The sequence below is a fragment of the Impatiens glandulifera genome, chromosome 1 (genome assembly GCF_907164915.1).
Source record: "Impatiens glandulifera chromosome 1, dImpGla2.1, whole genome shotgun sequence".
Taxonomy (NCBI): Eukaryota; Viridiplantae; Streptophyta; class Magnoliopsida; order Ericales; family Balsaminaceae; genus Impatiens; species Impatiens glandulifera.
Window position 1 is genome coordinate 65,275,592 of NC_061862.1, and position 13,190 is coordinate 65,288,781.

Consider the following 13,190-nt stretch of genomic DNA (forward strand, 5'->3'; position numbering starts at 1 on the left):
AAAGTGTGAGGTCACGATGCTAATTATTAAAAAATATGAATCAAATATTTGATTGACAAAGTGAAAGTGTAAAGTCACGAGATGAGAGATTCATTTAGAAAAAATATGTGATGAAACATGTGAGAAATTAAGTTGTTTTATCGAAGTGAATAAAATGTGGAATGAGAGCGTTATATTTTTTATTTTAATAATTTTAAACATTGAATAAATATTATTATAATTTTTTTTATTCTTATCCGTGTGCATCGCACGGAAATTTTCCTAGTTAAATTAAAATCTCTATAATGAGTCCATAATTTAGAGTGTTTTGATTACAAATCGAATACACTCTATTATATTTATTGCTTTTTTTAAAATAATAATTTTATAAAAATTATTTGACAAAAAAATTCAAAATTTTAAAAATAAAACAAATAACAATCCAATCTCAGTTTATGAGAAACCAATCTAAACCAACTTGAGGGTATGTGTTCTTTTTATTCAATGAACTTTTTTTTTCTTGAGATTATTCATATGAATTGTTTGAATAATTTTAAATGATTTAATTTTTTTCAAATATACCTTTTCCAACCAAATCAATCAAAGTGAATAAACCTTTTAAAATCTCATTTTTCTTAAATAACCTAATGAGCTTAATTTGAATAATTTTAGTGATTTAGTTGATAGATTTAGTGATATGATTTATGGAAGATGAATAAAAAGATGTTTTTTTAGATTATTTAAAATATATAAATATATCTTATTTAAAGAAGGATCATTCATATCAAAATATATTTATTTTTTATCATTAATTTGGTTGATATCCAAATCTCTTGAATATTTTTGAAATTTGTAATCCAAGATCTTAAAGTAAAACTTACAAAACACATAAAACTTTTTTCACCTATAAAAAGAAGCAAGAATTACTCTCATTAATATGTGAGTAATAAATATTATTACAATGGGAATTCTAAACATTATTGTCCTTATCTTAGCTATGAGCTTCATGATCATCCATGGTAAATATCTATTTTCCTCTCCATCTCAAAATATTGTTTTGAATAATTCATGCAACAACAATGAGCTTCAAATGTAATTAATTTATTATTAATAAAATAACTAATATGTTTCTTGTAACGCAGTATCTCAATCAACCACTCTAACCATCACCAACCACTGCTCTTTCACAATTTGGCCGGCTATTCTAACCGGTTCAGTTTCAGCCGCTTCCTCCACTGGCTTCGAGCTTGCATCTCAAGCCTCCACGGATGTAACTGCCCAACCACATTGGTCGGGTCGTGTTTGGGCTCGCACACAATGCTCTAACTCAGGATCATTCTCATGCAAAACTGGTGATTGTGGCAGCAACCAAATTTCTTGCAATGGTAAGGGAGGTGTCCCACCAGCGACCTTAATTGAGTACACACTAGCTGGAGGTGGAAACAATATGATTTCTTTGATGTCAGCCTTGTTGATGGTTTCAACTTTCCGGTACAGATTGTTCCATCAGGCAGCGGTTGCAAGTCAACGGGCTGCCAAGTGGATATAAACGCTGCATGCCCGAACGAGTTGGCAATAATGAACGGCGGAGCAAAGATTGGATGTAAGAGTGCGTGTTTGGCGTTCGGAAAACCAGAGTTTTGTTGTAGTGGCTCATTCGCGACTCCTGACGTCTGCAAGCCGTCAAATTATTCACAAATTTTTAAAAGCAAGTGTCCTCTAGCATATAGCTACGCTTATGATGATAAGACCAGCACTTTTACTTGCCCTAATGGTGGCAATTATCAAATCAGATTTTGTCCTTAAGTTATTATACTCAAAATAATTTCATCCATTGTTATACTGAGTATAAATAAGTTCATCAAATTGAATGTAATCCTTTCTAGGATTTAATAAACAATTTTTGAGTTTCTTATTGACTTTGAAACTTATTTATTAATTAAGTGTTTCAGTTATATATTGCAAGTATTCATATTTAATAAAACATTGTTATAATGGGAATTATAAATCTTCTAGTCACTTTCTTCTTAATCCGCGGCGAATCTCTTTCTTCTTTTTTTATATTATTTTTTTGAAATATTTGGAATTATGAAACCTCAAAGTCATTACCTTAATAAATATAATAATTGTAAAAACAAATAATTAATGCAAAATCACTCATAGGACAAGTAGAATGGCTGGTCTTGTATATATAGAAAAACCTTAATTTTATTGGGGTTATTTGAATAATTGAAATGTGTTATTTAAATATTTTGTTTGATTAAATATTTACAAAAATAGATTTTTTTTAATAAGAAAAGTTAAAATTAATAATATATAATAAAAAAATTAAAAAAATATTAATATTTTAATTAATAAATAATATAATTTATGATAGGATAGGAGAGAAATCATATTTTTTTTAAACCGAAAAATAAGCAGATTAAATCAAAATATATTTAATTTTCTTTTTATCCTTAATTTGGATGATATCCAAATTTATTGAATATTGTAATCAAAGTCCAATTCCCATATTTTAAGTTAGTCCACCATTAAATTAAAATCTTGAACTATTCTAATTTTAAGTTAGCAAACCATTAGCAATATATATAATGTCATCTTCTTTATTATATTAGAAATTTGTAAATGTAGATCCAATTATTATAAAACTTCAACTAATTAACTTAAAATTTTCTAACTTCAAATTTACTTGCTCCTCAATGAATAAAGAGATTTGCAATTTCATCCTATAAGGCTAGTGAGCCAAAAAAACTAATGTATATATAAATAAACACACTGATCTCAACTGACCAAGTAAAATTTATGATAATATGAATGCGCTAAATTAAAGCCAAATGTTTGATTGGTCGGTTTAGTGGCGGTTGACTGTAAAATCGAATGATCGATCATGGTTAAAATTTAAAAAATATATATATATCTATATACATGATACGGTTACAATTTATATTTTATATTTAAAAGATTTCTTTTAATAATTATTTATTTAATTATTGAACTTGTGTAATTTATTATTTATTTTTTTTGTTACGAACGAAAAAAATCGTTCAAATAGACAAAATTATTATTTTTTTCTTCAAAAAAATATTCAATGCAGACCAAAAAACCTAAATTAATAATAAATTTTCTAAAATCAATTTAAACCATTTGACTATGTATTTTGTTGTACAAATTCACTGCTTATACCTTATTTTCTTCTACTCTTGAAAAAATAAATACACCAAAGAAGAAAAACAAAACAAAAAAAGGATAAATTAATTTACTATTAATTAAGGATGGCTCTGGTGATAGTTGAAAGGCAATGGTACTGATTTGAATGCCCTATACTTTCCAACATTGTTCAAATGTTCATTCTCCAACCTGATCCAACAAACACACTTATTTCAATTTCCAAATTGCATTCCAAGCAAAAAAAATAATTTTGAAATATGTCAACATTTAACCTGAAAAAATTCCAAATGCCACGTCTTATTATCTCCAAGCATGCGACGATGGCAATTAGAGCTCGTCTATGGAAGAAAGGCACTTTATTTATACCTAGAACCGATTGCATCCACGCAACTCTCAATATCATATTCGCCACCTTTATAAAATCAACTCATTATGTTAAATCAAATATTTTTAAATGATAAGAATATAGTATTTAGTTTCGTTGCTTACTATTGCTATAAAATATACTCGTTTTTGTGGAATGACGAGTTTATCCCTCAACCATCGATTCTTAGATTTACTTCTTAGTAGTCCCCAATCAACAACGATGTCCCAATATGTTGCAAGAAGTGTAGCAATAATTGAACTTATTAATGCCATAAGCTTCCATATTGGTGATGCCCAATTCTTCTGCTCATTCAACGCTCTAAATGTTATCGCTATTATCGTTGAGAAATATTTTATCCCATTCAAGATATGAGCCTTGTCCTTCTCCTCAACCAAACGCCTCACACACTAATCAAATAAATAAACAAAAATCAATTTTTCGTAATCTTATTATAAATTGTTAAAATCATGAAACTTGTGTTAGCTCACGAACCTGAAGAAAACGTATCCAATATGGAATAACTGCGACAACTATTGTGAAGACATCGAAAATACCACTTTTACTGCATATGACTGAGTCTCTCTTCCTGAAGTCGCCCCAACCATAATAACAAACGTAGAATTGAAGACATCTCAAAGCTTGTACCTAGAAAAATGTAAATAAAAATTGTTACATAATACATTTTTACAACACTTTCTACTAATATTTAACTAAAAAAATATATTTTATAAACAGTTTCTAAATTGGATCAAGATTCAGATTCAGATCCATATCAACACAAATGGGAAAACTAACCTGGCTAGTAAGCTGATCACCCAAGAAGAAATCCGGGAGGGTAACCTTATAAAGTGGAGCCAATAGACAATGAAACGCGCACTTGATGAAGAAAAACCGATTAGAACGATATAAGATGTTGAAAGGGCAGAAAGCTACTAGAATTAACCCCTGCAAATGAAAAAAAAAACAATCAAAACCACTCAATTAATTATATACAATCCTTATAGAAGATTTAATGGTAATTGAAGGAGGTAAAAAGCAAGTGATCTTAACTGTCAATAAACCCAAAGGAACAAGTTCAGTCAATGTTGGGAAGCTTTTAGTCATTGGGTCAATCTCCATTTCAAAGTTAGAAATTACTGCAATCAATGTTATAAGTGAAAGTCCTGAAGCAAGAAGAAGAACTTCTCTATAACCCAATTCAGTCCCCGGTTTGAATCCAAATATAAACGAGTAATTCACTCGGTATCGCCTCCAATAGTATATATTTCCTCCATACATCAGCATATGCAACACGATGAACCCGAAAAAACTGTTGAAAAAAATACTTATTTTCCTCTGTTCATCATATAATAATTTTCAAATTCAAGACTTACCTATAAAGTGGGAATATGCTATCCATGTATTTTGTTCCACCAGCAGTATTGAGAATACTATTTATACGCATGAGCACAACAATAGCCAATAAAAGTGCAATTGAACATCCAAAGAACAAGCCTATAAATAATAATGTCATTTTTTTTAAAACAGAGTTTAATATCAAATGTGACACCAAAATAACCTAAGTTTTTCTTACCCATAAAGAATGTGATCCTGTGTTTTTCTCGTTTAGCTTGCGGGCGCAAAGTTTTCATTCCTTTTCTTCGATTACCATTCGAAAAATGCTTTATGTAGGTGGCTTCTACTCGTTCTATTAGCCTCGAGACCTATTGAAAGAAGATAAAACAGAGTTTAGTTAGTTCTGAATTGAATCAAATGGATGGATCATGCTCGTTTAAGAAAGTAACCGAACCTCATCGGAGTTGCCTAGAAAAGAATCGTCTATGGTTTGTAAGTAAGCCTTTGATGCATTCCTTGAAGTGATCTGTAATATTATTATATATGTTGAATGAATGAATGAATGAAGGAATAAAAGGTAGTAAGTAATTAATCTAACTTTTATTTACCTTATCATATTTTTTCATGATCTTAGAGAATGCCAATTGGTTCAAGAAACTGTAACTCTTGAGAAGTCTAAGTTGTTGATGGAACTCAATGAAAGCTTGTTTTAGGATATGTTCAACTTTACTTAATTCTTCCTTGTTCATGTTCAAACCAGAATTCGAACGTTTGAAGATTTTTTTCAATGTTGATACTGGTGATTCGGCTTCAACGTTAATCTTCACATGATCCAATACCTCAATTGGACTAGCAGTTCTAATAGGCTTAGGCTTAGGCATAGGCAAACTCTCTTCTTTCATCTCAACTTCTTGAATCACATCCATTCTTGACATTACTAATCATAAAAATTCAAATCCAAACAAAACCCATTTCCTAAAAACATCAAATTCATGTAACCCACAAATGAATTTCCTCAAAAAAATAAAAACAAACATTAATTACCTGCAGGTCTGGAATATCCAATCGAAGGAATGTCAATTCTGATACGAAGAGCAATAAGAGCATCCATTTGTTTATTAAGATTATTAGCTTCCTTCATTATTTCATCAACTTTATCCTTATAAAACTTAATCACTCTGTTAAACTCATCATCCAATCGTCGAAAAAACACAGCCTCGTACTCACCTCCAACCTCAGACGACATAAGAAACTTAGTCTGATAATGGCTGGTAGAAGATCCTTCATCTCTTTGAACTGCAGTCACCAATATGACTTCATCTTCTCCAACTTCATCTTGACGGTTACCGGTGAGTCCACTGAAGGCTCTGTAAAGAGAAACCCTTCTTTTTAAACCGGATCTTGCTGTTGGAGCTGGTTGAGATGGTGAACTTCTTCGTCTAAAACGCAAAATGTCTTTTAGAACATTCTTCAAACTGTTGTAATCCATGTATGCTTCTTGCCATTCTTGCACCATTTGAGATGCAAATTCTTTACCAAACTTCATCTTTTTTTAGTTTTTGATGAAAACCCAATTCTAATAATTGAGATCATACTCGACAGAGAAGAAATGGGTATTTAAACCAGTTATAAGGAGGAAATAGACAGGAAGAACACAAGTGGGAAGGAGATCGATGCAACTACTTGATGATAGAAGACTTAGTTAATTACATGTTTTTATTTATTTATTGTGAATTTGTTCGTTCACATTTATGATCGAATATGCGATTTGGTCAGAAAGGAAAATTTGAAATTGTAAATTTATGGGTAGATTTTGACTATAATATTAATACATGGGCCATGGCCAAAAACTATAGAAAGAATACTACTTTTTTTATTCATTCATTATAGTAAAATATTAAAACTGTTAACATGTTTGTCCAAAATAGATCAAAGATAACATACAAATATATACATAATCCTCTACAATATAGACTCGGATTTGACTTAATTTGTTGGTAAGTTAATTTATATAATTTAAAAACTTTATAACTTTAATTTAAGAAAAAACATATATTTATAATTTAAAATGAATTATATATATATATATATATATATGTTCAAATTAATAAAGATGGTTCGTTTTTCTTTTCCTTACTTATATTTGATTTGATGTTGCGTTTTATTTGTTCCGACATCCTGTTTAATTGGATCGGTTTTTTCGTCACGAATTTTTATATTTTGAATAATACTCTTAATCGTTGGTGGGTCATTTGTTGTTCATACCCTTCGATTTTTGTCGGTAATCATTTATCGAGTAAGTGTCTGTCCCTTTCTTATCAGCAAAGGGTATGAAATAATCAAATGTGAAGTTATTTTTTATTTTTTTAAGAAAAATTAATGGATTTCATCTTTCTTATGGATGACCTCTAAAATGTATCTTCTCATGATTTGTATGAATTTCTCACTATTTCGATTATATTTGTAGATAGTACATTTTCACTTGGCATGACTTTTTTCGGTGTTGCTTACCGGCTCTCGACTAAGGATAATTTTAAAGGCCGCTCGGAATATTTGGTAGAGATTCTTCCGATACCGTTTCATTAGTTCGTTCAACTTGTTTTACTTCAACACTTATCGTTTAAGAACTCAAATGGGTTCGTCTGTATAGAAATCCTCAACAAATTGTACCATCGTTGGATTTTTTCATTAAGAGTTTTATTTATTTTAAATTGTTAATACAATTTGATAACTAGATCATAAATTATTTATTTTTGTCGGTAATCATTTATTGAGTAAGTGTCTGTCCCTTTCTTATCAGCAAAGGATATGAAATAATCAAATGTGAAATTATTTTTTTAAGAAAAATTAATGGATTTCATCTTTCATATGAATGACCTCTAAAATGTATCGTCTCATGATTTGTATGAATTTCTCACTATTTCGATTATATTTGTAGATAGTACATTTTTACTTGGTATGACTTTTTTCGGTGTTGCTTACCGGCTCTCGACTAAAGATAATTTTAAAGACCGCTCGGAATATTTGGTAGAGATTATTCCGATACCGTTTCATTGGTTCGTTCACTTGTTTTACTTCAACACTTATCGTTTAAGAACTCAAATGAGTCCGTCTGTATAGAAATCCTCAACAAATTGTACCATCGTTGGATTTTTTTCATTAAGAGTTTTATTTATTTTAAATTGTTAATACAATTTGATAACTAGATCATAAATTATTTATTTTTGTCGGTAATCATTTATCGAGTAAGTGTCTTTCCCTTTCTTATCAGCAAAGGATATGAAATAATCAAATGTGAAGTTATTTTTTATTTTTTTAAGAAAAATTAATGGATTTCATCTTTCATATGGATGACCTCTAAAATGTTCTCATGATTGGTATGAATTTATCACTATTTCGATTATATTTGTAGGTAGTACATTTTCACTTGACATGACTTTTTTCGGTGTTGCTTACCGGCTCTCGACTAAGGATAATTTTAAAGGCCGCTCGGAATATTTGGTAGAGATTCTTCTGATACCGTTTTATTGGTTCGTTCACTTGTTTTATTTCAACACTTATCGTTTAAGAACTCAAATGGGTTCGTCTGTATAAAAATGGGTTTTGATAACTAGATCATAAATTATTTATTTTGATTTTGTAGGTGTTATTTTCCACTATTTACTAATTATTTTCTCTTATTTGAATTGAATAAGAATTAATTATTTATAAAAAATTAATTTTAATTATATAATTATAATTTTAAAATTATTTTAATATTTAATAAAAAATATTTTCAAAACATTGTAACTTTTTTTTCTATTTAAAAGAATTTGATATAACTACTAAGAAATCCACCGCTAATGATTTTTATTGATGTATAGCCTATAGGGTCTTTTTTTAATAATTCAATTTTGTATTGATTTCGTTTTTTATTTTTTGTTACATCCTATTTAATTAGATTAAATTGGTACCTTTATGGATTTTTATAATTTGAATCACACTTTACGTTATTTATTACTCATTATGTTGGTAATTATATTTTTTTTCTTTACTTTAATTGCATTACATATGAGAACATTTTCTTTTTGCGAAATTTCTTAAATCTTAAGAATTTATATTTTTATATTTGAATGATATTACATTTAGAGATCTATTTACCCATATTCATATTATTTTATTGAAACAACAAAACACAAATATAAGATTACAACACATTTTCTCAATACCCTCATAATCAACAAAACAATTGCACTAATTTTATTTATTGTATAAATTTATTTTCTTATTTTATTGAATTAATGAAATTAACACTCTCATAATTACAAATATAACCATTTGAATTTAATACATTCTTAATAATACGTATTATATAAACTAGCATGTATCTCGTGCATTTGCACGAGTAATAATATAAAAACCGTAAAAAAATATTACGGTAAAAATTTTATAGGCGGGTCAACCCACAATTCGACCCAAATATCCATTTACTCTCACATATATCCAAATTAATCACAGCTCTCGACCCGGCAATCCGGACACTTTAAAAATTAAGAATCATTATATATATATATAGATTAGTTAGTTAAAAAGTTGAACTTATATTGTTAAAATATCACGCGTTTATCAAATTTTGGGTTGAATTTAAAATATAAAGTGTTATTAGTCTAGTTGGTTAAAAGGTTGTATTTGTTTTGTTATGTTGCAAGTTCAAACCATACCTATAGCATTTTTAATTTTATTTTTAACCGTTTTAAGTTTATGGGTGGGTCAACCCACAATCCGACTCAAGTATCCATTTACTCTCACATATATCCAAATTAACCACAACTCTCGACCCGGCAATCCGGACACTTTAAAAATTAAGCATCATTATATATATATCGATTAGTTAGTTAAAAAGTTGAACTTATATTGTTAAAATGTCACGCGTTTATCAAATTTTGGGTTGAATTTAAAATATAAAGTTTTATTAGCTAGTTGGTTAAAAAGTTGTATTTATTTTGTTAGGTTGCAAGTTCGAACCATACCTTTAGTATTTTTAATTTTATTTTTAACCGTTTTAAGTTTATGGGCGGGTCAACCCACAATCCGACCCAAGTATCCATTTACTCTCACATATATCCAAATTAATCACAGTTCTCGACCCAACAATCCAGACATTTTAAAAATTAAGCATCATTATATATATAATTTTAAAAATTAAGCATAATTATATATATAATTTTGTATTGTCTTATTGTAATATAGAAAATTGTAAATAAAATATTTAATAAATTAACCAACCAACCAGAATTTATATCCATTCAATGTGATATATTTTAATGTTAATCAAATCGAAGATTGACTTCATTTAATGTCTCCAAATTAAACTATATATGCTAGTTGTTCTAAAGATTAAGCTGAAAAAGTCAAGTATTCTATAAATTATTATTATATATGTTAATAATATAACATATAATTATTGTTTAAATTAAAATATTTAAGATACAAAACAATAATGTGAAAGATTCACATAACTTAAGGACTGGGTTTTCTTGCCCTAGAAAAGTAAACGCTCAAATGGGTTGGTCAACCAGCTTTATAAATTTATTTTATTGTTTATTCAGTTTAGCCATTAAATAATTTGTAGTTTCTTTTTTATAAAATGAAAGAACTTATTATTATTAATTTTTAAATGAGAAAATATATATATATATATAATTGTTATTAATAAAGAAAAAAAACAAATGGAATTTATTTGCATAAATATTGAATTATTTGAGAGATTGAGTTTTTTTTTAGTAAAACATTTGAAAGATATTAATATATAATTATATAATTTTTTTAAATAAATAAAATTTTAATATTTTAATTTATAAAGTAAGGGATGTGATGTGATTAGAGATAAAATGAATAAAACAAAATTTGATTTATATAAATTTTTTAAAAATATCCATATATATTATTCAAAACATTTAAAAAAATGTTTAAAAAACTATTCAAAAATTGACCGGGAAATGATGCCCTAAAGGCATGTGTTTACATTATGAGAGTTAGGTAAATGAAAAAAAGATGCACTTTAACAACTTATAATCACAACTATGTACGTACATTAAAGTAAAAAATTATCATAAATAATGGAGTTGGTTGGGATGAAACTTATTTAAATAAATTTTAGTTTTTCTAAATAATATTGATTTGTAGTAATTATAAGAATGTGAGTTTTTTTTTTTTGGTAAAAAAATTAAAATCATTAATATAGAGGGATAATATATATATATATATATATTTAAATAAAAAATAATATAAATGAGAATACTCAACAATAAAAACATTACAAAATGTTAAAAGAAAAAAATAAAAACATCACAACACAAAAATGTTATTAATGGTAAAACAAAAAAAAAAAACTTTAACGACTTCGAGAAGATCAATAAGTTCATTGACCGCTTCAATTGATTTACCCAATGAAATTTCTATGATTGTCATAATAATATAATTATGTATTAAACGATCTCTATGATTGTCATAATAATATAATTATGTATTAAACGATCTTTGTATTAAACGATCTTTATGATTGTCATAATAATATAATTATGTATTAAACAAATTAGTCGACAATGATTACTAAACGTTCTACCGTTCATTTAAAGTCAAATGATCTACTAAAAATAAGCGAGATAGAGGATCAATATTGGCTCAGACCAACAGAGCTCACCATTTCTATCCACACTTTCCAATAGCTAACCATAGAATTTGACATAACCAATTGATATAGTCATGTTCCATAATAAGTTTCAAATCGTAACCACTTAATCACAGTGTAAGAGCAAGGTGTAAACTCCGCCTCATTATGACACATTTTACAACGAATAGCCAAAATACATTATTTTTTATTCATCCATCATCCATCAAAATCCTTCCATGCGTGACACTTCATCCAAAGAACAAAATCTTTGATATTCCACAATTTTTCATATGAGATCATAAAGAGCATTTTTCGTAATTAATGAGTATCAATGACTAACCTTAAAATTATGAATATCTTGTCAACGCAAAATATTCATTAAATAATTTTTATACTTAATTACATGTTTTTATTTATTTATTTATTATGAATTTGTTCACATTATGATCAATACGCAATTTAGACATAAAGAAAAATTGAAATTGAAGAAATATTGTTAGATTTTGACTATAATAATAATAATGCATGGAAAAAAAACTACATTTATTTTCTTTGTCTTGATACCTATTTATTCATTCATTATAGTCAAGGGTGGAGCCACTCCAATTGATAGTATAGCTCGGAGACCCTCACCAACCGTACTATAATATATTATATAATATTTTTCAAAAAAATATATAATATATTTATTAATAACTAAACAACTTCTAACTTACTGTACTATATAATATATTTATTAATAATTTGACAAATAGAATGAAAAAATAAACATCAATAGCAAATCGGTACAATCCGAACAAGTGTGGGTGAGACTGAGAAACATTCCACCGCACATTTGTAATGTCAAAGCACTTGCCTACCTTACTAGACTCATTGGAAAGTCGCTTAAGCTCGATCCCGACTTTGACTCGTTTGAACGGGTCACGTTTACCCGCATTTGCATTGAGATCGACTCGATCAACGAGTACAAAATCGGAAAAATTCGAGTTAAGATGCCGAAATGGAAACATGGCCACCATTGAGGTCATGTACGAGCAACCGAAAAAAGATGACGGGGAAAAACAAAAGAAGCTCGTGGCCACCCCCAAACAAGAGAATGTCAAGGTGGTCAAGAAAGGTTATATCGAAATTCTTAAAACAAATGAAAGCCACAACGAACACATGAACGAGAACCAAATCGATCCCGATCCCACCGAGCCTGAAACAAAGGCCATTTTCCCACTAATTAGGTTAAAAAGTCTGGCGTCGACGTGGATGATAGCGAAAGCCAAAGCATCTCGAAAATCATGAGCTCCGAAATCAAAGAAAGTCGCAACGTTGTCAAAGAAACCACCTTAAAGGAAATAACTCAAACACTCAACTTCAAACTCAAGCCCAAAAGGAAAAAAGTGACAAGAGAAGCTAGCGAAGACGAAGAAGCCGGAACTCTATTGGGAAATATATCCCAAAAAGATCTAAGGGTGACAAGAAAGAAGAAAAGAAAGAACAGTGGCAAAGACAAGAGAGACGAGTTCGAGGAAATCAACCCTATCATCTTATTTAGTTGATTGGTGGCTAGTTTCATTCCTTATTCACTTTTGTACTTTGATTTCATATATTTGTGCGTTTCTTAGGCCAACTGTGGATTCTTTATGCCCATTGTGGGTTGACTTTGAGCAAATTGTTATAAGCTCAATTTCAGCTCTTATA

General features: G+C 28.6%; 1 protein-coding gene and 1 pseudogene across 1 annotated transcript; one reads left to right on the forward strand and one right to left on the reverse strand.

Annotated features, from left to right (window-relative positions):
* Window positions 1–940: 940 nt before the first annotated feature.
* On the forward strand, window positions 941–1,785 carry LOC124930509 (annotated as a pseudogene).
* Window positions 1,786–3,079: 1,294 nt separating this feature from the next.
* Window positions 3,080–6,516, reverse strand: LOC124921224 (phosphate transporter PHO1 homolog 9-like). Its single transcript, XM_047461850.1, has 11 exons — window positions 5,894–6,516; window positions 5,458–5,786; window positions 5,304–5,375; window positions 5,088–5,217; window positions 4,888–5,008; window positions 4,565–4,823; window positions 4,310–4,459; window positions 4,007–4,159; window positions 3,637–3,921; window positions 3,420–3,559; window positions 3,080–3,336 (listed from the first exon to the last, which is right to left on the reverse strand). Exons 1-11 carry the CDS (start codon window positions 6,393–6,395, stop codon window positions 3,246–3,248), a joined length of 2,232 nt encoding a protein of 743 aa, XP_047317806.1. The 5' UTR covers window positions 6,396–6,516; the 3' UTR covers window positions 3,080–3,245.
* Window positions 6,517–13,190: the final 6,674 nt, after the last annotated feature.